A 21,465-nucleotide genomic window follows, 5' to 3' on the forward strand; every position below is an offset into this window, starting at 1 on the left:
CAAAGGGAGAGGAAGGCAACAAGTGGTGGTTCTATGATGGAAGACATGTGATCACCAGAGGCGAGACAAATGGCCAGCGATAATGTTGATGAAGATGGTGGTTGGAGAGTGATAGGGGTTGTTCTTTTTCTTCGTTTTCGTGAAGGGAAAGAGAGAGAGTGTGTGAGAATGTGAGCTAGAACTGGGAAAGGGGAGAAAGAGAAATAGAAGAAGGAAATGAAGGAGGCCGCGGCGGTAGCGTGGACTGTTGCTGATGAAACAGTGAGAGGCAGCGATGATGTGGGACGATGAAGAGGAGGGGAAGAGAGAGGACCACGGCGGTTTGGTGTGGTGGTTTCATCACAGTTGGTGGAGGCTACGGTGGTTCTGGGACGACGAGGGTGGTGATTTCGGTAATGGAAGAGGAAGATGGTGGTTGTTGGGGTTTGAACAACAACTATGAAGCGGTGGTGATGGTGATTCGGATATGATGGTGGTGAGAGGAGGGCGACGTGCAAATCAGAGGAGAAGAGAAGGGAAGAAGAGAGTTTGAAAATGAGTTTACGGTTTTGGGGTTTCTTCAAACGGTTCGGAGCTCGTCGGCGATCATGGCTGGAGGTTCATGAAAATGGAGATAGTGATGGTGAAAGGGAGGATGAAGCTGCGTGTGGTGAAGAGCAAGAAGGAACATCGTCGTGATTAGGGTTGCCTTGAAACGATGTTGTTTTGCAGCAGCAGGCTTAATTGTCCCGTTTTGAAAAAGTTCCATCCACGTATGTATCCATAAGGCCAAGTCAGCATAATGGGACCACGTTAGACTTTTTTGTTGGCTCCAACGGACCCATATGAACGGAAGGACTCTTTTGTCCAACTTTTAAAAAGATTAAGGACTTAAAAGTATTTTTAAATCTTGAGGGATGAAAATGTTCGCGAAAAAAAGGTTAGGGACTTACTTGTTCTTTACTCTAATTTAAATTTTATAAATAAACAAAAATTTAAAAATCAAAATTCAAAAAAGATTCTATCTAAATTTATCCTAATCATATTTATAGTAGAAAATAAAAACAATTCATAAAAAAACCTAATCCCTTTCCATTCATTTGGAAACAATCAAATCTCTCCCTCCACAAACCCGCCGTCTTTATGCAGTTTTCGGCGGAGCCGTCAACCGACCACCGCCGCGTCTTTCGTCGCGCTGCACGACCTCTTCCTCGCATCCCGCCGCAGTCCTTTTTCATTGGACATAGCCGCCTCCACCGTCGCGGGATCATAATCCCGACGTATCTGTACTGCCAAACACCATCGCGGCCTCCATCCGTCACGTTAGACAGTGCAGAATTTACACTCCATGGCTCTACATCCATCGCGACGCAACCACTGCCAAGCTCCCATTCGCGATGGGCGTTCAACTACTTCGATCCATGGCGACTCCCCCACTGGCGATGTGCAGCCTCCGTGGCTTCCTCCTCGCAATGTGCCACCGCGAGTCTCCACCGTCCACACAACGCCGTCCAAGACGTCGTCACTAGCCACCCTGTGGCTCTTCTTCTCCTTCTCCTATTTGGTTTTGAATGATTCTTTTAACTAGTTTTTTATGTTTTTTTTCTTAAATTTCGGATGATTCTTTTTATTAGTTTTGGAGGATTCTTTTTCCTATGTTTTGTATTTTTTTTCTTAGTATTGGGATGATTCTTTTTATTAGTTTTGGATGAATTTTTCTTATATTTTGTATGTTTTTTTTAGATTTGGATGATTCTTTATATTATATTTTGGTATTTTTTTTTAGTTTCGAAGTTTTTTTAAAAAGAGAAATTAAGGTTTGCGTAATAAATAATAAAAGGTAAATTAAAATAAGAAGAGGTAATTAATAATTATTAATTTTGTATGTTTTAAAAAATAAAATTTAAATAATCACTAATTAACAATAATTAATTAATATAGAATGCAATTTAAAAATGTTTATTGACTTATTGTTGGCTAAACCCCGTTAAAATTGCTCCTTTATATACCTCAATGTAAATTTAATATTGAAGAAACAACAGACCATAACAAAGCCTATTAAGAGTGCATTTAGCAATCCAATCGTAACCTTGTCTTGTTGAAGATTGCGCAAGATATAATTTTTGAACACCTTAACTCTTATCATTTGTGACGATATTCATCTTATTGTTCTTCCATTTTTGTATGATTTCATTTATATATTCTCTTGACATTTTGCTTCGACAAGTTGTTTGTCACCGTTAAATTAAATTGAATTAGATGTCCATAAATACGTACTTTTGGATATGAGATATTATAATTCTTTTTGTATAACCTCGTAACGTTTGAATTGTTAAATGATCATAATAATAAAATATAATTTTTAAATTTTTTAATAATTATCATATAGTTATTATTTAATTTTAATTACAGAATAAATTTGTTTATATTATTTAATTACAAAATTTATGTTTTATTTTATAAATTATTATTTTATTATTCATCTATCATATTTATTAATAATTAAAAACAAAAACAACAAAATAGATTTTCAATTAAGTGTGACCTCTATAGATATTTTGACAATGCGAATCAATAAATTTTTTATTCCTTAATCCGTTATATCAGTAAAAGTTAGTAAAATCATGTTTATTGGTAATTCAATCGATTGGAAGTATAACACAATCGATTGAATTTCGCGTTTTTTTAATTCAATCAATTGCAAGTATATCATATTGATTAAATTTCGCATGGTAATATGTGTTTTTTTAAAATTCAATCAATTAAAAGTGTTAGACAATCAATTGAATTGCGCTATAAAATATGTGTTTTTTCTTATTAAATCGATTGACAGTGTAACACAATCCATTGACATATGAATTTTTTTTAAATTTAATCTATTAGAAGTGTTACACAACCACAATATGTATATTTTTTTATTCAATCGATTGGAACTATTACACATGATTAGAGAGAAGAGAGTAGTCAATAGCTCAATATAGGGCTGATCTTTTGGCATATAGAAGAAAAACTTATTTGAGAAAACTCTGAACTTCCTTGTGACAAGTAAAAGCCATAAGGCTCTCTTAGAAAACAAATTTAATGGGGATGATGATGGACAATATTTTAAATTATAGATATAGTGCTTGGTGTTTTACTGTTTACAGATTCAAATATTACTCGACTCCAATGGGAATTCCATTGTATTGGTACCATGCTAATTTGTATGTATTAATTGTTCTCTTGCAGCCTGAAACACAAGCAAAATATGGATGGTGATATGAGGGAGGATTTTGTTACAATTTCCATTGAAACATGGATTGCAAAAGGGAAGTTCCCATGTATGGCTGCGGCCCTTGTATTTCACTGTTCTTCCAAGATATGTATATGTTTGCTGTGTTCTCTTTGCAAATTTAAAGCGATGATATGTATGCAATGGAATATGCAATTTGCTAATATTTTGCTGTGTTCTTTGCAAAATAAATTCCGTCTTATAATTACAAAAAATTCTTATTGAATATGGTTTATTCCAGTGTACTTGTGTATTTCTGGAAATGATGATAATAGTTGCCATTGTCATTATTTTTTTAATTTATAATTAAATTTTTTTTGAAGAAACCATGCTTATTGTTTATGTATTTTTGTGTACTCTTATATACTGTTTGTAGATCTATATACTATTTGGAGATGATGATAATAGATTAAAAACGTGGGTTTAAAATATTTGAAAGGGAGTTCGCCAGGCTAAGACAAACTCTAATTTTTATAAAGTTCGTCGTGGGTGAGGCAAACTTGCTCTAAAAAAAATCGTATCTGGGAATTAAAGTTCAAAATGGTGTTTGGAGAAATGAATTTTTTTATTTTATTTCTGAAAAAAAAGCCCAATCAATAATGATATAACAAGTCTCAACAATATCTTAAAAACCAACGATAACATAACAATAAAAATAAAATTATAATAATAATACATGCGTAGTATAAAAATATATAACAAATTGAACATGTTATAAATATGATTGTAAATATAATAATAAAATAATAATATTAGAGTATATTGTGCGGTTTGAATTGGATCGGTTATGAAAAATAGATTCGAAATCCGATCCGATCTAGCAGTTTGCAAAAAATAGAATTCAATCAAATCCAAATTAGTGCGGTTTTAATTGATTTTCGGATTGGATTGGATTTGATGAATGGATTAATTTGGATCCAAATTAGTGTTCAACAACTAGAAGCAAGGGGAGTTTGATTTCCAAGCAACCAGGCAATGAGGCTATACTAGAGTCTATGTTGTGCACAAGAGTCAATTGGTCTTTTGCTCCATTCAGAGCTTATTACAAGTTGGCAAACTCTAGGTCTCAATGCAAATGACAGAAGATTACAAGAGATTTAATTTGGTTTGATTTTTATGTGTTGATAGCATTAACATTTGGACATCACTTGATAAGATACGCAAATTAATGGAGGCTTTGGTGCTAGTAACTAGCATTTGCATACACCTAGCTTAGTGTGCTAGCTTTGTAATGATGGAATGATGATGAAAAAGTTAAGAGAGTTCACTATTTATAGCAAATTGATGTAGAACAAATGATAATTCCCTGCTACATCAAATAATAATATATATAAATTGAGAACTCAATATATAATACATCTTAATTAATTAATTAATTAAACTACCAGGACCAATGGCTTCATTCCCTATTTCAAACTCAAGGGTTTAACCCATGATTCCAATCCCTTCAAGCAATGCCACCATTAATCTTTCCAAACCTGAAAATGCATTAAAAGTTAAGTCAAATGTTCATACATGAACCAATGGCAGGGCAAAGAAACCAAAGCCAGACAAGGAAGCTTCACTGATTCAACAATTACATGTGTGTTTGCAATTTAATTTTATGAAGTTTTAGTGCTGTATCTACTACAATTTTGAGACCAGTATCATTCTTATAGCTAAAGAATACTATTCAGTTGCTCCCTAGTTTAATTGCACTACTAATTTCCCAACAACTGAAAGTACTAGTATAAGCAAAATCTTTGGTATTTATTTTAATGTGTAAGCAAAATCTTTATGGAAGTATGGGCAAAATATAGCAGTTGCCAAATTCATGAACTCTTCTAGAGGGAACATCATGAATGAAAACACTATACATATTAACCCCAAAAGGCATAACAGTGAAACACTGAATCAATTAATTAATATTCTTCTCACCAGTTTCCATCATCCATTATGAGAAATTTCAAAATGCTGAATTGTCTATTTGTCTTTAAGCTTCGTATATGTTAATAGACTTAAAGTTGCTGCATCTCACACCCTAAAAAGTGAAAGCGATTTCCATTCATTTATTACTACTACTCAGAGAAGGACCCTAGCAATAAAGTAGAATAACTCCATAGACACAAAAATGCATGCGTTAGATACAAGAATTAATGACTAAATAAGTAGAACTAAACTACTAATCTCATGAGATTCTTCGAACCACAGAAACAATGCTTGTCATAAACATAAAAAAAAGAAGCTTTTTTATTACATCATTTGAAAAGAAAAGAAAAAAGTTTCTAGCTTGACCATCAAAACCTCTTGAGAAGAAATCTCCAAGCACCCCAAAAGCAACAAGGAACTGAAAAGGGGAAAAAAGAGAAGAAAGGAAGATGGGTGTTAAAAAAACGGTACCTTTGTAGGAGAAACCATATGAAGAGGAGATGGGTGAGAGAGAAATGGAAAATGCCATAGGAATAGAAACAGCAGTGGGGTTGTGGTTCTTGAGAGTGCATTTAATATGAAAATAGTGAAATTGGCGCAAAGAGAGGAAAGCTTAGCTTAGCTGAGACCACAAACAAGTGAAGAATGGAACCTGACACTTATTATATAGCCAGCCAGGGAGAGAAAGAGAAAGAGAAAGAGAGAGAAACAGTGAAAACACAACACAGCAGAGAGAGAGAGAGAGAGAGAGAGAGAGAAAGAGAGAGAGAGAGAGGGGTTGTTCCTTTCTCTTCTTTTTTTTTTTGAGGAAATCGAGGCAATGTGTTTGGTTTGGTTTTGAAAATGAAAAGGCAGAGATAGCATAGATGACATGAGTCATGAGACACCACCTTTCGTTGTTGTTGTTGTTGTTGTGTGTTGTGATATCTATAACGGTTACATAATTCCAGTTCCATGGGCACTGTACTATGATGACTCGTGCATCTTGCTGCTGAGTTCATTGTCCCAAACATATTTCACATTTTAGTAATGTCGCCAGTCACCTCTATCAATCACAAAATCTATTTATACTATATCAAATAAGAAATTCAATTCTTTTATAATTAACTAACAATATCTAATTCTTTTTAATGAATTTCATATGTAACCATCAAACTATTTTTTTAACAATATCTTACATAAAATTCATAATTTTTACATTAAATTTTCTAATTATATGTTTATTGCTTTCTTAAAATTCATTAGCTTTATACACTAAAAATTTTAAGTTATTATTCAAAATATTACATATTATAAAATATGCTTTATCATATTGAATAACACTTCGAATTAAGGGTTTCATCTTTTAAGTTTAAAAATGAGAGATATGTATAAACATGATTTTTAAAAGGAGAGTGCTAGATAAACAATAATCATTTTGAACAACATAAATAACCACCAATCAAATAAAAACACACTACACCTCCAAATTAACCATCTAAATTTTAATATTAAAATAACCATCCGTACACTTAGTGAAATAAACATCCGATATATCTATTGTTCACATTGTTTAATATTTTCATTGTTTACCTATACTTTTCCTTTTTAAAAATAATCTTATTTCCAATTGAGTATTTAAATTTCAAATAAAACCACACATTAATTGTGGTTAAGAAAATCCTTAATAAAAGATTCACCTCTTTTGCAAGTTTTCTTAAATTACACTATACACGGAATGGTTTTTCAGTTATTTATTATTATTATTCTCAAGCGCACATTTATTATTTTTCATTTACATTTATACTCATTTTCAGATTTTAGTATATTCTTTTTCTGTCGAAATATATTCTTAAGTAATATTTGAATACAAATACAATTTTTATGTAAATTAGGGTGATGGAATCATGGAATCTAAGTAAGACAAAAATTTTGCCAAGAGAAAGCATAGAAGGGTCTTGGTTGATTGAACCTAGGATCATGTTGGCCCCAAAGAAACTGTTTGCCACTTTCGGCCAATTCTCTCTTTGCTGATTAAAACCAAATTTTGTTAATACCAAAATCAGACATCCCTATCCAAATATGCTATTAGGCTTACCTTATCATTAGAAACACAATCCAGCAATCCTATGATCCTTGTTCTACCAATATCATTAGCAAGATCCAGACATGATTATCAATAAAGACACATATGTTACCCAAATCAATTACAAAAGGTAAAAAAAGAAAAGGTAAAGTAGTGTCTGTCACCCCACCAGAAAAGAAAAATGAATCAACTTTAAGCACCACCGCTTTGTCCAACTTTGAAAGAGGATAGGTTACATATAAATTACCCTTTTCTGTTGTAATAACTAAAAATTAACACTTAGAATCAATCACTTCACATTTAGGCAGTAGGAACAGGAACCTCAACCTGCATCCAATTTTGCTTTGTCTTCTTTGGACAATTGGGTGCTGAACTATATATTGGAAACAAAGCAAAGAATGGCTTGGCACAAGAAGGAGAAACTAGTAAACTTCACCAGCCAAGTTTGTGGAGGGTATTCTTTGTCGTTTCTCGACGTATGCTGACGGAAACCACCCTGCTCTGCCGTTGCATTCACCTTCTGACCACCCGGATGGGATTACCTGATGATAAACATATAAAACTTTGGTGAACAATGAGAACCAGAAAAAGTGAGAGATTTAAATTCACTTACTGAAACAAATTTCATTAAGAAAGTAGTAGGAAACAATTGTCGACAATAGTAGAGAATTAATCTCACAAAATGAGAAATGGATAAATGATATTTCACTATGCAGAGCAGTTTATAGGAAAATAAAAAATAAAAAATACATCTTTATTCTGCTTTCGTTTGACCCTTTTTGCCCTTGAGATCCCTTGAGAAATGGATAACTTGTGAAGGTATCAAACTAACAAACTTCCCATCTAATGTAAGTATTTCAGCAGCTCTGGAACTAGAATCTCACAGAAATGAGAGTAGCCAATATGAAAGGAACCTATTTAAGCTAAATGTAAGTAGTCGCTGAGAGAATACCAAACTCGTTTAGTAGCTTGCCACCTGGCATGTTTGAGGATATTCACATAGAAAACAAAGTATAACAGTACAATGACATTAACTGAGAAAACAAACCTTTCGCACAACAATGAAATCACCCTTTGAAAAGCTCAACTCCTTTTCTGATTCAGCACTAAAAGAATGCATTGCCTTCAAGATTATTAAATGTTAGTGACATCAAATCAATCCTCAAGAATCAAATTGATACTTCAAAAACAAAATTAAAATAAAATAAAAATTCAAGAACCACAATGGGGATTTACTCATTGTTTTGTGATATCACATGCCACAAATTTTTATTAATGCTCAATAGTTCTAGTTTCTATTTCGGTAATGTAATAATAAGTAAGCCAGATTTTCATGGTAATGTTTGATTTCCATGACTGAAGTAATTAATCAGTTTTCAATATGTTAAGCAATTAGAAACGAGGAAATGAAATAGAGAGAAATGATAGGAATAATTAGCATACTTCAGCCAAGAAGTACATTGTTTTCTCTGTGCCATTCTCGGGTATAACCACTGGAGGGGCAGATTCTTTCTTCTGTCTCTCTGAGACCATCTGAGAAAAAATTCTAAGTTATGAAAATTCATTGCTACTAAGAGAATGACAACAAGTCGTAGAGCCAATAAGAAATAGGAATATATGAAAATTAATTATGAAAACTTAAAACTTCTGCACAGCCAGTTCTCACCTCAGCTTCAATTTCACTTAGAATAGCACCAACTCTTAAATGAAAGGTCTTTTCTCCTTCAACCTATAAAATCATAAACAAAATCTTTGATATAAAAGGCCAAAATATTTCCCACCTCGGCATCGATTGGTATAATAACAGTCACGTCTTATCATACCATAGCAACGAGCCTTTGAAATGTCAGTCTCTGCTGCTGTGCCTCAACAGCTGCCAGTGCAGCTGCAGCTTCTTTACCCAGAATTGCCATGTTTGCTTTCAGCTCTTGCATCTTTGCTTCAGTAGCATGGAGTTTTGCAACTTGTTCAGCAGTAGGAGATTCCCTAATCCGTGCTTGTCTTCTAGAAATTTCCTCCCTCTAACCGAATTTAACACACAAATTAAAAAGAAATCCATAGGAACACCAAATAATGAAGTGAATGATATAGCAGAACGATGATAAACTATATACTCGTACTAGTATTTGACCTGGTGTAGGGATTACTAATCTATTTCAAATTTTGGCTTACCATGGTCTCCGCTTCTTGCCTCATCTTACTATACCGTTGAGCAAGATGGCGAGCATCCTCCAAAGGTGCACCATTGACCATTGATCTCAAAGGATCCAAAACCTGGAAATTGAAATCAACATATTCACAATACTCTCCTCATACATTTAAAAAGAGTGTAAATAATAAATTACATAGATCTCCCTCACAAATTCCAAAGTATGCAATTTTCCATAGAGATCTTGATATAGTACCAAAACATACACATGTGGGAAGGGCAAAAGGAGTGGCATATGCATTTGATGAAAAGTAAAAATAGTAAAATAGTGGGCTACCCTTTGTGCTTTGAAAGGGAGAGATCAATGAAATTTACTCATATTTGACTTATTTAGGGGGAAAAAATGGAAATTCTATGCTCAAAACTGGCTAGCATGACCTATTTGAGGCTTAATGTTAGGTTAGGGGTTCAATTTCATCTTGTACAACTGCACAAGGTATCAAAAGCCAACCTGGGAAGATAAAAGCCGATTTAATTCATCTTGCTCCTTTTCTACATGTTTGCGAGCATCACCATATACTGATGCTGCCTTGGCCAATATGTTGTCAGTGTTGTTGTTCTCTGCTCCATATTTACAGCAATCCTCAGAAAGTTTTGTTCCTGTCTACCACAGATATTGTTGATAAGCATTATTCCAAAATACCTTGTAAATTATAATGTCTCGTGAGACTAAAGTAAATTTTTCAGGGGAAAAAGAGAAACAAAAACTAATTTCTCACCTGCTTCAATATGCTTAAAACCTATGGCTGTAAATGTTTCTGCCGCTTTAACAATTTCCTTCTGGAAGTCCTGATTGAGAAGATAGTTCCACACACATCAATTAAAAGAAGAAAAAAAGAAAATGGAGGCAAATCACTGACAATAACATCCTTCCTTTTTTTTTTTTCTTACACATTACCTAAAATACATATCCACACAACTAGATTAAGCTTATAAAGTGGGAAAGCCCATGCTGCTCAAACATATCAGAACTAGCAATGGTTACCCCAAAGAATTGAGAAAAAGGTGATCTTTATTTATACCTTGCCAGAACGAGTGGCCCTATAGAGCCTTTCAAGTTGTTGATGTCTCTGCATTTCAACCTCATCAATGACAACAACATCTGAGCTCTCATATCCGCTGCTGCTGAACTGCTTTATTAAACCGTGAAACTGGAGAAAAAAAAAAACCATTAAAATTTAACTTCTTGTGAAATCTTGGGCATACCCAGATAAAGATTTGAGAAGAAAATGAAGGATAATTGAAGAAGAACACAGAAAGATACAATCTTGGGAAATGGGTGGGTAAGGGAAGAACGGTACCTGCTGTTGTTTGGCAACTTGGTCCCTAAACTTGGTGGCCTGTTTCCTCAGAGCGTCCATGGCAGAAGAAGAAAGAGAGTCGCCAATAACAACAATCAAAGTATGAATAAGATGAGATCTAATGTAAGAGAAGCTCAAATGTTGTTTCTTTTCACAAACGATTTTAATTAAATAAATTAAAGAGTGTATGTAATATTGTAAATTTGTAATAATGTAATGTTGATTGGAGGGGTTTAGTATTTGATTTTGACTGTAGCATAGCTATCTACTATCCTCTTTGTGTTCCTCTTTTTCAATCAAACCTGTCTCAAAAGAAAATTTTATTTTTAATATAATAATATCAATATTTCAATTATTATTTTTATGAAAATAAATTAGAATAAAAAATATGTTCTTTAAAATATAATTTGATTTCTAAATAAATTTTTATTACTTCTTCTATTTTAAAATAACTATCGTTTTTACTTTTTGGATTGAATAAAAAATAATATATTTAGCTTATTAAAAATATATGTGATATCAAATAAGGGACATTATATATGGTTTTTTTTAAGGATTAAATCGATGAAAAAAATAGGGACTATGTTAATACATTTAAAAAAAATAAATTAGTATAATATAGTAAGAAAAAATGAAAATGCAAATATTAGTAATAGTTAAATACATCCGAACTAATATTAGTAATTATTTATATTTTATTTTATATAAACGCTAAAAGATGCAAATACATCTATTTCAAGATTTGCAAATTGCAACTAACAATATTGGTAACACAATAAGAGGATAACGGTTATATAACTGAATCTTGTATACAAAGCATCATGACATTTTACTTTTAAGTCAATTTTTCATGAACGCCACATTATATTTCTTTGTTTCTAAATATTGTATACCCTTTTTCCACCACCTTTCTAGCAAGTCTAATGCTAACTCATTACACTCTCTTATTTATAGCGAAAGCAACTAGAATTTAAAAGAATGAAAATGACTAATATTTCAAAAATTTATAGATGGAATAATTTAAGGTTTAATTATTCTATTAGTTTTTATATTTTTTTAAGTTAGATTTTTATATTATTTTTAATTTTATATTAAATTTTTTTTAATGTAAAAATATTAGAATTAAATAAATATTTTTTTTACAAATTGAAAGTATTTACAATTAAGAATCTAACTAAATCTTTAACTATATATTTTTTTAAAAAAATATTCTGTTAATTTTAACGTTTTTATAAAAAAAAACTAATTACAAAATTAAAAATAATGTAAAACTCAATTAAAAAAAAAGTATAAAGACCTAATTAAAAATTTGATAAACTATAAAAACCAAGTCATAATTTAACAAGTAACCATAACTTGAACTTAAATTTCCTTACTCTTAGTCTACCAAAAGAAAAGAAAAACCCATCGCTTACTTCATGGCCAACAGAAGCAACGACTGGACCAGCAGGTTTACAATGGAATTAAATCTTCTCTTTTAAAAAAAATGGAAAATGAGTGCAATTAGTAATTTATTCAAATTCTAATTAAAAAAAAGGGCAAAATAGCACATTATACTTATTATTAGCAAAGGTAAACTGGAGGACAACCTTGTAACTATGTTTGAATCTTGTCCTATATTATATTCTGTTATTATTAGGAAAGATTTCAATTCATTCAAGGGAAGCTCCAGCTAGATAGTGTACGATAACACATCAAATATTGATTGGCGGATCCCATTCTTGTGTTCATATAAACTCAAGTTTATATACAAATTTGTTTTCTTCATTGTTGTATATTTGAGTCTCTTATCTCTCTCTCTCTCTCTCTCTCTGTTCCAAGTTTGTGGCTTTTAGAGTTCCCACAAACACCTCTCTCTCTCTCTGTTCCAAGTTTGTGGCTTTTAGAGTTCCCACAAACACCACAGAGAGAGACAGAGAGAGAAGGAAAACCCCACCATCACAATCATGCCATCAGCTTCTAAGAGAAGAAGGGCTGCTGCCAAGAAAAAGAAGGCACAGGATAACGCCATTATCAACTCTCCACCTCTAGGGAATGGTGAATTGAAATCCCAAGATATTCAAAATGGAGATTCACCTACACATCATGAAAATGCTCGACAACCTGCCTCCGATGCTGAGTCCATGAAACAAGAATCTAGCAATGTTAACAATGATCAAGTCAAAGAAGGAAATGAGGAGGAGGAGGCTTGTGCTATTGTGATAGAGAGCGATTCGCAATCCAATGAGAGTTCTGAGGCTGAAAATATAAGTTCGGAGGAACCTAAGACAAATGAATATGATAATGAAGAACATTCTGATGATTCCAAGAATCCAGCATGCTCTGAAAATCAGGTTTTGCACTTTTCTCACCTATATAAGCCTCATAAGAAAATTATCAAATTATAGTTCATTTAAATATAATTTTCCTTTGCTGAATTGACATGCAGCCACTTGTAGCATCTATACAGATGATTCAAAAGACCTCCTGGTGGAGTTGCTGTGGATTGTTTGAGGTTCTGCAAGCCTCGGATCGATGAGTTCATGAGGATCTCAACCGATGGATCTAACATATGAAGAATTCAAAGGACTTCGTCCAAAAATTTTGTGATATTCCTTTCTAAATTGTATTCTATAATATTGAGCATTGAGGCCTAACTATAATCCATATGAGATTTTATTTTTCGTTTTCTGTATTTGTGATTCTTATAAAGATTTTTTTTTTTTTATTCTTTTATGCCTTCTGGCATTTGTTTACAATCATCCACTAGCAATGAATGCGGAATAATTCCATCCTGTGGGATTCTGTGCATTTCGTGTTAGGAAACTTGTCAGTGTTCTTTAAATCAATAAAGATACATGACCTTTCAGAAAGTATCTAGAAGGATATTCAATTTAACTCTTGCATTTATATTTAACTTGTCAGTTTTCTAATGTTCTTGGCACTTTAGAGCAGTTTATGAGATTTTCCACGATCAATGATTACGGCTAAATAACCCATAATTGCTCGAATGAGTTACTGAAGAAAGTTAGAAGGAAAATAGAAGGGTATAAGATAGTGTTCTCCTTCAATGCTTTGAACATGATTTATTATTCTTAATTCATAGTTTGTACAAATCCAACCATTGATTTCAAATCCCAACACAATCTGCCAATTCTTAATTGATGTCTTGCAAATTGGAAGTCTTAATTAGAGAAACAGGAAAAATAAAATAAAATAAACCAAAGAATAAAGATGAAGGAAAAGAATACGCCAAAAAAAAAAGCACGCACGCACGCAGACACAAATTCATTCCCTCATGCTCAACAAAAAGAACTTTTGTCAAGTTTCAAGTTCATCTCCTGTATGCAGCAGCACCATGAATAGCAGCAATGTAGAAAAGTTGTGTGGCTGACAGGATAATTAGAAAAGCCTCCATTGTTCTCTGCAAAAAATTGATATTTCAGATTAGAGTTGATGTAAAGAGGAAAAAGCAAAGCACTTAAAAGTATACAAGAATATAAGAAAGTTCATAGAAAATTTTGTATATGAAGTTTCCCTGTCTTACCAAGCGTGCATTTCTGATTTGAAGCTCAATCTCTTTGCATGCAAAGCTGCAGAAAATAAATCAGAGTTAGAGCAATAGAATCACAAGTAACTAGAGAGTCAAAATAATTTGCTAAAAGAATAAAAAAAAAAGAAGTCAGGGAGTTCATAGAGGATGGATTACCCCATGGCCAAGAGTGTAAGGGTCCAAGCAATGGTAGCAACTGAAGCTGCAGATGGCAAGCTCTCAGAAGTCCATGAACGAATATGATTGAATCCTGAAATCGTTGATGCAGCACCAACTACTCCAGCAAGCAAAGCAAATGTTACAAAGAAGCCAGTGGCAGCATTTCCCATAGGGAAGTATATGGGTGAAAATTGAGCTGGTAGTGCCAATTCTGGACCTGCAACAATCTCTTTACAACATTAGCATGCTGAAGAAACACACAGAAAAGCTTAGCTATTGCATAGGAAATAAGGTGAATGATCAAGAAGGTGGAATCAAGAATGGGACCTAAATAAATATCTATTGATAAGGTTATGTAAACTTTTCACGCGAAAGAATCATTCCTGAAAATATAACTATAGTTTTGTTTTATTTTTACCTATGATAAAACCATGATCTATTGCTCTATTCATGGCCCATCCACCAATGCCCAAAATTATGACATACATGCAGAAGTTCAGCAACAAAAGAAGGGTGGCAATAGGCTTCATTTGCTCATTGGCCATCTTGCACTATGTGGTGTTGGATAAGAGTGGATAAAGGAAAACACTAGGGGACTTCAAGAAGGTAAAATGTAGTGAATGAATAATGTCTCTAATACCAGAACAAGGATATGCATGTGCTTTCTTGTGCAAGTGATAGTTTTATATATAGCAATGACTTCCCAATGAGAAATGGATGAAAAGAACGTTGGGGTTCTTTTCTTGCCGATAGTTCAAAAGCTCTTCATTCAAGGTTGTAAAGATGATGATGCATCATACTTCACATTCAAGGCAATGGCAAATATGCGTTATTCTTACTTGCCATGCATTTTCTAAGATTTGTTTAACCATAATATACCTTGTATAAACAGCTAAGTGCTTGTTTGTTGGCTGGGGAAAGAGATATTCGTTTCCACTAGTAGACTCTTCTCATTCACAGTACAACGGTCCCAAATCCCAATAGCTCTTTTCACTTGAATTATCTTATATATTAAAGCAATTCATTTAGAATAAAAGTTATCGGTATAAGATGATTTCTTCCACAATCTGATGTATCTTAACTAAACCTTTTGCACGGACTGAAAGTGAAATACTAAGATAAAATCATTTTCAAGAAAAATGTTCTACGATAAAGTAATTACTTTGAAACAAGTAGAAAGTTACACGATGGAGCACCTTACGTTTTGATCATTTAATTAATAATAAAGAACTAAAGAATCCGTATGTTATTCACACTCGCCTCGCATATCCTCAAATGAAATCACATTGTTCTCGCAACGTTTCAACGGATCTACATGTCCTAAGGCTTGAGACAGAAAACAAGTTTCTTAATTCATTGTATTTGACTTGATAACAATTCAATCGTTCAATCGTTCCATATAAGCCTGTATTATTCCAAAATGCAACAATATCCAAAGCCAGTACATAGATGAATTGTGTCAAGCATCTAAAATTTGCTAATGAGTTCAGGTGACCTAATTTATGATTGATTCCATGGATGCAAAATTGAACTAAGAGTAGCAATGATGATCAAGGCTGATAAACCTCAGGGAGGCGAAGACCGACGCTGGCAGCAGATTTTCCAAGAGTTCTTCTCACTTCATCTGACCTATCCACCGCTATATTGTAGGAGAACAACAATTCCTGAAAACACGAAAAACATGAATGAAATCAGGGATAATACATATATGTATGTATTTATGTATATATAAATAGATAGATACCTTGTGATGGTGGACACTGTTAAGCATGAGAGTGTAATCGCGCGCAAGCTTTAATTTCTGCTCAAGAGCTGCAGTATCAAGCAGATTAGGGTTCTTATGGAACTCAGACGATACGAAATCTAGAAAGTGGGGATTGGTGTGTTCCTTCCCATTCACAATATGTTTCTTCACAGCTCTCGCAAGATCGCGATAGATCTTGGCCGTTTGGGATCCCATTTCCTCTCATCAAACCTCTCCTCGCCACCGTTTTCCCCTCAAACAACAATTCCTGGGTTTTCGTAACTACATTGGGTCGGGCCATCACGTTTTATTTGAGCTTCAGGCCCATTCATTCATCCAACCAAAAATCCTTCTTTTGGATTTCGTTACTTTGGTTGAGTTTCATTAGATCGATAAATTTTTTTTTAATGAAAAATATTTTTTTATTTTTTTGTAATAATAAAAGTAAAAGTATTAAAAAAATTAAAAAATATCTTTTTTTAAAAGTTACAATTTATATTTTTTTTTAAATTTTTTTTTTAAAAAATATTTTTTACATAATAAATGAACAAAAAAATATTTTTATCTTATTTTATCCAAACATAATTAATAGATAAAAAATTTTTTTTACATAAGATATCCAAACATAAAATCACTTTTATTTTTATAAAAAATATTTAAAAAAATATCATTTAAAGATTTTTTTTCAAAAATAGGCCCAAACAAAATTATTTTTACTTTTTTTTTATAAAATATTTAAAAAAAAACACACAAAAATATCTTTTCTTCAAAATTCACCTAACAAAATCCTTAGTCTATCAAAGGAACTTATATGTCTCAACCAAATGAGAGAGAATTTTACATGTATTTAGTTTTATTTTACCATAGAACTTAAGTGTTCATGTAAGAGTTATCCGCTTCTGTCCTGGCCAAGAAGCACCAAAACCTCGAGTCTGGTAGCGGAAATCAACTTCAGAACACATTTTCATTACCCCTCCAACAGAGCAGGCGATTCTCTTTATTTTGCTATAACACTATTAGCTACCGGTTTTGACGTCTTTTACACAAATACCCTTTCCTGTTATTCATTATATACGTGCAAAACAAATATGTTTTCATCTACCCTATTCTCTAACCTGCAGTACACAAACCTTGTCCAAAGGACACGCGTTTAAGGAACTATATATATTACACGATAGCTCAAATGAGTTGGGGGTGGACGATGTGACAGTAACCCACTCTTTGTCAACCTTCTCAACATAGGAATTTGCCTTTTCTGTTGCATCAAACTGGAGTATGTTGCTCTCCTTCAATAACTTATTCACAAAATCCACGGAGAATATCATGTCAACATTTTTATCCGAATCCGCTAGTGCATCTGCATTTGCATGTGAAATTTGTATCCCAATATTGGCTCCCCTTGATCTAACCAACCCAAGTAGTAGAGAGTTGCCACCAGCAATTCTTCCACTTGGACAGCATACCTTCAAGAACGTTCAAGACACATGAATCAGGGAAAACATATACCATTTTAACAATGAAACATAGCTATTGTTTCCAAATATGTAAGCTTATGAATCACACAAAATATGGAATTAAAGTCCTTATCAAATACTGATTGCAAAATGTTTAATTTTGATATATTATGTAACTAACAGAAGCAAGTCGTATGAAATCTCCAGGACCGTCATTTGAAATAGGAAAACCCAGAGAAATTCAAAGGCTATCAATGATTGAGCATCTGAACTTCATCAAACCAGTTTGAAAAAGGAATGAAGCCCAAGAGAATTCAATGGCGAAACTACTCGGCAAGTAGAAGCGAGAAAAGAACCTAACCTCAATGTACTCAACACCCATGTTGATAAGATTATCCATGATGTTATGCTTTGAAAACAAGCTAATAAATGCTCCAGATCCAGCAGGAGCTTGGAGTATTTCCCAAGGCGATTTCATCAAGATCTTATACTTGTTCTCTCCTTCCGGCAAACTGCTAATAACCGGTAGCTTCTCTTCTTCCAAAAACCATACCTACACAACAATCATAAATTAGATATTGAAACTGCTATCATTATTTCTGGAGAATACCTTTATCCTCTCTTATTATTTTCCATTCTAGTTTGATAATATTTCATTTTATATGTTAAAAGAAGTGGGAACTAATAAATGCGACACACTTCAAGATATATGTGACATAATAATACAAAAAAACTAAAGGAGATCCTTTGCATGCATGATGTGAACCTTTTCAGAGTCAAATCCAAAATGATGATTGTTTGTAAACAATGTTGTTAAAGGCTGGATTTGTTCTGCTGAAGAGACCAAAATTAAAGGCACAGATACACGATCTTCGACCTGTAAAAAATGGAAATGTATTAGATAAGAGAAGTTGTGTAGTATATCTTAGTGAAGTCACTCCAAAAACATTCACCTAGTTGGACAAATACCTCAGAAATCAGCTTCATTTCTATAATACCTCAAAAATAAGAAAATAAAACGCAAGTTTGCAACAACTTACAAAAGTTTCATGATTGCAGAGTAACTTTTGGAGCAAGGTAAGTGGTGAACTTTCAGTTGCTTCAGTTTCAACATTGCCAGGGTTCCTAATGCAATCCTGATTCTCTATTTCACTCAAAAGCAGGACAATAGCCATTTTGCCTTTGCTCATGAGCGTAAGTCCCTTTTCCTGCATCCTCATATCTCCAACCAACTTCTTACTTCTATCTACGAAAGATTCTGCCGATATTTCCAGAGAACTTATAAGCTTTGCTTCTAGGGAGCGGACCAACTCAGCCATGTTCCATCTGCTTTAAAATAGTCAAAACAGCATAAATATAACAAAATGTTCTTTTGCAGGGATAAGGGACAGGGAAGTGGCGACATATAAGTCATAGAAAAATATAATGATGATGGATAAAGTTCAAGAAAAAAGAAAAGATAATTAAATAAGACATACTATTGTATCCTGTCATTTTTCATCAGTAAGAATGAAAAGTTACATCACAATTGTAATTCTTCAAACACATCTAATGTGAATTAAATAATAAAAGGTCATGTTAGCTAATACATAGTTTCTGTTTTTGCTATTTGTGAGGATGGGATTGAACTTGTCATAATTCAAAACAACTCTTGTTAAATTAACTTACCTCTTGATTGGTTGTTCAAGACTTTGTAAAGCCTCCTGTAACAATTTGGAGTTGACATCCACAATCTGCCCACTAAGCAATCTCCTCTGTTCTTTCTCTCCATATCGAAGTCCATGAAATACATGCTGTTGCTCCATTTCAACAAGTTTCTTTTTCACTGCTATGAGCTGCTTTGAAAACTTTTTCCTCTCCTTCCATTCCTAAAATATAGCAAAAAGTGAACTATCTATACTATATAACATCCTTGCATCAGCTATACATAGTAAAAGCATCCAGTCAAATAATTAGATCAAAACCGAAAATAATACATAAAATGCAATTTCAAACCCAAAAGCTACATGCACATTATCAAAATCCAAGAACTACATGTTAAATTATGTGAGTTTGTTGGCCAGGTTATCATACAAGTGGTAAAAAGGTACGACAAATTATACTAAAAGATAGATTATTGTGCTTTACTATCACAGCAAAATAACCAATGAACCAACCAAATCTCAAAGTGAACATTAACAGGTAGAAACTAAGAAAGGTAATCCAGCATCATCAATAACTACAAAACTTTCATAATTGTCAAAAAAAAAAAAAAGAGGACAAGACAACAAGAATAACAAGTTAGCAGTAAAGTATAGGAAAGTGTGCCTCACAAGTTGGCGCCTTTCTTTTTTGGACCTTTCATCATATCGTAGGTTTAATTCAAGGAGTCCTTTCGGGGGCGTAATATGCATTTCTCTTCTCTCCATATCAACATCTGGAACAATTGCTTCGACAAAAGGCACCAAAACAAGCTGATCAGATGCTTCTGTTCCGGCTGACCTTGGCTTGCCACTTTTATCAAGTATGTCAAAAGACGAATCAAGTGACACTTGTAGTAGGTCATTGGCTCCACTATTGAAAACATTAATAACAGTTCCCACAAGTTCTCTACTTTCCTGATAGAAAGAAATACAGTCAGCACCTTAACATATCGCATTAAGGAACCAAAACTAACAACTAGGTAACGAAAATATGAAAGCAGAAACATCCTTAAGTTAATATTTCTATTACGATTTCATCAGTTAGAATCACCAAGGTGATAATAGACCTCTAAAATTCGATAAATAGGCAGCTGAATAATAGCACAAGGGTACTTTTATTTTGTTAAAACAGTTGATATTTTGACAAAATAAATAAATAATAACAAGAAAAAATTCATGATTATCACTAACCTTCAAAAAAACTCTCATCCCAACAAGATCATGAGTGTAAAATTCACCCTCCTCTAAGTCTGGCTTGTCTTCTTCCGTGACAAGCAACGTAGCACCAATAAGCATCTTAGCCTGTGTGACATATTGATTAGTCAGGACCAAGAAAACATGCATATGAATATGATATAACGAAACACGCCATGTGAAATTTTTCCCTGTGAGTAAAAAAATCAAATACCTGGTCGACAGAGTCAATCCCTTTGAATTTAAGTATCCAACTCTTGAGTGCAGGGTGCTCTCTACCTTCCTCAAGCTCGACCTCTCGAAGGGTTTCGGCATTCAAAACCTTCTGCCTCAACCATCTTCTCCCGGGCTACACAATACTACGAACATATGAATAAATAAATAAACAAACAATATATGATATAATAATGATGATAAAAGGAAGGAATTTTGGTACAGTGGAGAAGCGGAGTTGAGGGAAATCGGTGGTGGGTTTGACGCGAAGCTCGCCATGAAGACCATGAACACTTGAAATGTATCCAATATCGATGAAGGTGGATTCATTGGTGGGGGTGTCAAGAAGAGGCTCTTGGGTAGGTGTAGGCGTAGCAGTGGCGGAATGGAGAGGAGGGAGGAAAAGGCGCGTGGTGTTGGTAGGGAGAGAAGAAGGGTAGAAAGGTAAATGAAGGGAAGGAAGAAGAGCACTGGATGGTCGCTGAGAGGTTCTGAGAGTGGCAGTGGGCAGTGGCAATGGCACAACCTGCATCCTCCTCCTTCTGGATAAAACACACACAAGCGCAAATTCCGAAGCGCAAATTCCGAATTGCCAAACACGTCACAACTAAAACTACCGTCTAAGACTTCTCTAAACTTATTTTTGGAAGAGAAAAGAATTCTATTTTTTTTTATAAAAAAAAGTTTATTTTTATTTAAAATTTAATTTTATAATTTGAAATGATTATAATATATTAATAAAATATAATTTAAT

General features: G+C 33.4%; 5 protein-coding genes and 1 long non-coding RNA gene across 7 annotated transcripts; 1 reads left to right on the forward strand and 5 right to left on the reverse strand.

Moving 5' to 3' along the window:
- Positions 1-4,496: 4,496 nt before the first annotated feature.
- LOC112735011 (uncharacterized) lies at positions 4,497-6,195 on the reverse strand. Its single transcript, XR_003168481.3, has 2 exons — positions 5,630-6,195; positions 4,497-4,728 (listed from the first exon to the last, which is right to left on the reverse strand). It is a non-coding gene; the product is annotated as an uncharacterized lncRNA (long non-coding RNA).
- A 1,047-nt stretch (positions 6,196-7,242) lies between these two features.
- Positions 7,243-11,042, reverse strand: LOC112735012 (SH3 domain-containing protein 3-like). Its single transcript, XM_025784564.3, has 10 exons — positions 10,734-11,042; positions 10,455-10,583; positions 10,152-10,221; positions 9,884-10,032; positions 9,396-9,497; positions 9,047-9,244; positions 8,890-8,952; positions 8,667-8,756; positions 8,272-8,346; positions 7,243-7,765 (listed from the first exon to the last, which is right to left on the reverse strand). The coding sequence occupies exons 1-10, from the start codon at positions 10,791-10,793 to the stop codon at positions 7,646-7,648; spliced, it is 1,056 nt and encodes a 351-aa protein (XP_025640349.1). The 5' UTR covers positions 10,794-11,042; the 3' UTR covers positions 7,243-7,645.
- A 1,277-nt stretch (positions 11,043-12,319) lies between these two features.
- LOC112735014 (uncharacterized) lies at positions 12,320-13,588 on the forward strand. Its single transcript, XM_025784566.3, has 2 exons — positions 12,320-13,066; positions 13,162-13,588. The coding sequence occupies exons 1-2, from the start codon at positions 12,680-12,682 to the stop codon at positions 13,249-13,251; spliced, it is 477 nt and encodes a 158-aa protein (XP_025640351.1). The 5' UTR covers positions 12,320-12,679; the 3' UTR covers positions 13,252-13,588.
- A 184-nt stretch (positions 13,589-13,772) lies between these two features.
- Positions 13,773-15,279, reverse strand: LOC112735013 (membrane protein PM19L-like). The gene is made up of 4 exons (XM_025784565.3): positions 14,843-15,279; positions 14,422-14,641; positions 14,260-14,305; positions 13,773-14,136 (listed from the first exon to the last, which is right to left on the reverse strand). Exons 1-4 carry the CDS (start codon positions 14,967-14,969, stop codon positions 14,047-14,049), a joined length of 483 nt encoding a protein of 160 aa, XP_025640350.1. The 5' UTR covers positions 14,970-15,279; the 3' UTR covers positions 13,773-14,046.
- Positions 15,280-15,759: 480 nt separating this feature from the next.
- On the reverse strand, positions 15,760-16,962 carry LOC112735015 (uncharacterized). Its single transcript, XM_025784568.3, has 2 exons — positions 16,169-16,962; positions 15,760-16,088 (listed from the first exon to the last, which is right to left on the reverse strand). Exons 1-2 carry the CDS (start codon positions 16,382-16,384, stop codon positions 15,975-15,977), a joined length of 330 nt encoding a protein of 109 aa, XP_025640353.1. The 5' UTR covers positions 16,385-16,962; the 3' UTR covers positions 15,760-15,974.
- A 167-nt stretch (positions 16,963-17,129) lies between these two features.
- Positions 17,130-21,361, reverse strand: LOC112735016 (uncharacterized). Of its 2 annotated transcripts, none has more exons than XM_025784570.2 (9): positions 20,935-21,361; positions 20,713-20,847; positions 20,496-20,606; positions 19,935-20,219; positions 19,291-19,490; positions 18,663-18,948; positions 18,389-18,499; positions 17,984-18,175; positions 17,130-17,631 (listed from the first exon to the last, which is right to left on the reverse strand). In XM_025784570.2, the coding sequence occupies exons 1-9, from the start codon at positions 21,241-21,243 to the stop codon at positions 17,272-17,274; spliced, it is 1,989 nt and encodes a 662-aa protein (XP_025640355.1). In that variant the 5' UTR covers positions 21,244-21,361; the 3' UTR covers positions 17,130-17,271. The 2 variants fall into 2 exon arrangements, with proteins under 2 accessions (XP_025640355.1, XP_025640354.1); XM_025784569.2 differs by having other exon boundaries at positions 18,663-18,951; positions 20,935-21,357.
- Positions 21,362-21,465: the final 104 nt, after the last annotated feature.

This window comes from Arachis hypogaea, chromosome 20 (genome assembly GCF_003086295.3).
Source record: "Arachis hypogaea cultivar Tifrunner chromosome 20, arahy.Tifrunner.gnm2.J5K5, whole genome shotgun sequence".
NCBI lineage: Eukaryota > Viridiplantae > Streptophyta > Magnoliopsida > Fabales > Fabaceae > Arachis > Arachis hypogaea.

What these genes read in the sequence shown, in the direction of transcription:
- LOC112735012 (XM_025784564.3), bottom strand. Translation starts at nt 10,793, where the DNA reads ATGGACGCTCTGAGGAAACAGGCCACCAAGTTTAGGGACCAAGTTGCC. An exon ending in TTCAAAGGCTCGTTGCTATG is followed by an intron (nt 8,953 to 9,046) that starts GTATGATAAGAC and finishes ATGATTTTATAG; the next exon opens with GTTGAAGGAGAAAAGACCTT. An exon ending in CAATGTACTTCTTGGCTGAA is followed by an intron (nt 8,347 to 8,666) that starts GTATGCTAATTA and finishes ATAATCTTGAAG; the next exon opens with GCAATGCATTCTTTTAGTGC.
- LOC112735014 (XM_025784566.3), top strand. Translation starts at nt 12,680, where the DNA reads ATGCCATCAGCTTCTAAGAGAAGAAGGGCTGCTGCCAAGAAAAAGAAG. An exon ending in CAGCATGCTCTGAAAATCAG is followed by an intron (nt 13,067 to 13,161) that starts GTTTTGCACTTT and finishes ATTGACATGCAG; the next exon opens with CCACTTGTAGCATCTATACA.
- LOC112735013 (XM_025784565.3), bottom strand. Translation starts at nt 14,969, where the DNA reads ATGGCCAATGAGCAAATGAAGCCTATTGCCACCCTTCTTTTGTTGCTG. An exon ending in CTTACACTCTTGGCCATGGG is followed by an intron (nt 14,306 to 14,421) that starts GTAATCCATCCT and finishes TATTTTCTGCAG; the next exon opens with CTTTGCATGCAAAGAGATTG. An exon ending in AAATCAGAAATGCACGCTTG is followed by an intron (nt 14,137 to 14,259) that starts GTAAGACAGGGA and finishes AATTTTTTGCAG; the next exon opens with AGAACAATGGAGGCTTTTCT.
- LOC112735015 (XM_025784568.3), bottom strand. Translation starts at nt 16,384, where the DNA reads ATGGGATCCCAAACGGCCAAGATCTATCGCGATCTTGCGAGAGCTGTG. An exon ending in ACAGTGTCCACCATCACAAG is followed by an intron (nt 16,089 to 16,168) that starts GTATCTATCTAT and finishes TCGTGTTTTCAG; the next exon opens with GAATTGTTGTTCTCCTACAA.
- LOC112735016 (XM_025784569.2), bottom strand. Translation starts at nt 21,243, where the DNA reads ATGCAGGTTGTGCCATTGCCACTGCCCACTGCCACTCTCAGAACCTCT. An exon ending in AAAAAGAAAGGCGCCAACTT is followed by an intron (nt 19,491 to 19,934) that starts GTGAGGCACACT and finishes GCTATATTTTAG; the next exon opens with GAATGGAAGGAGAGGAAAAA. An exon ending in CTTGAACAACCAATCAAGAG is followed by an intron (nt 18,952 to 19,290) that starts GTAAGTTAATTT and finishes ACTATTTTAAAG; the next exon opens with CAGATGGAACATGGCTGAGT.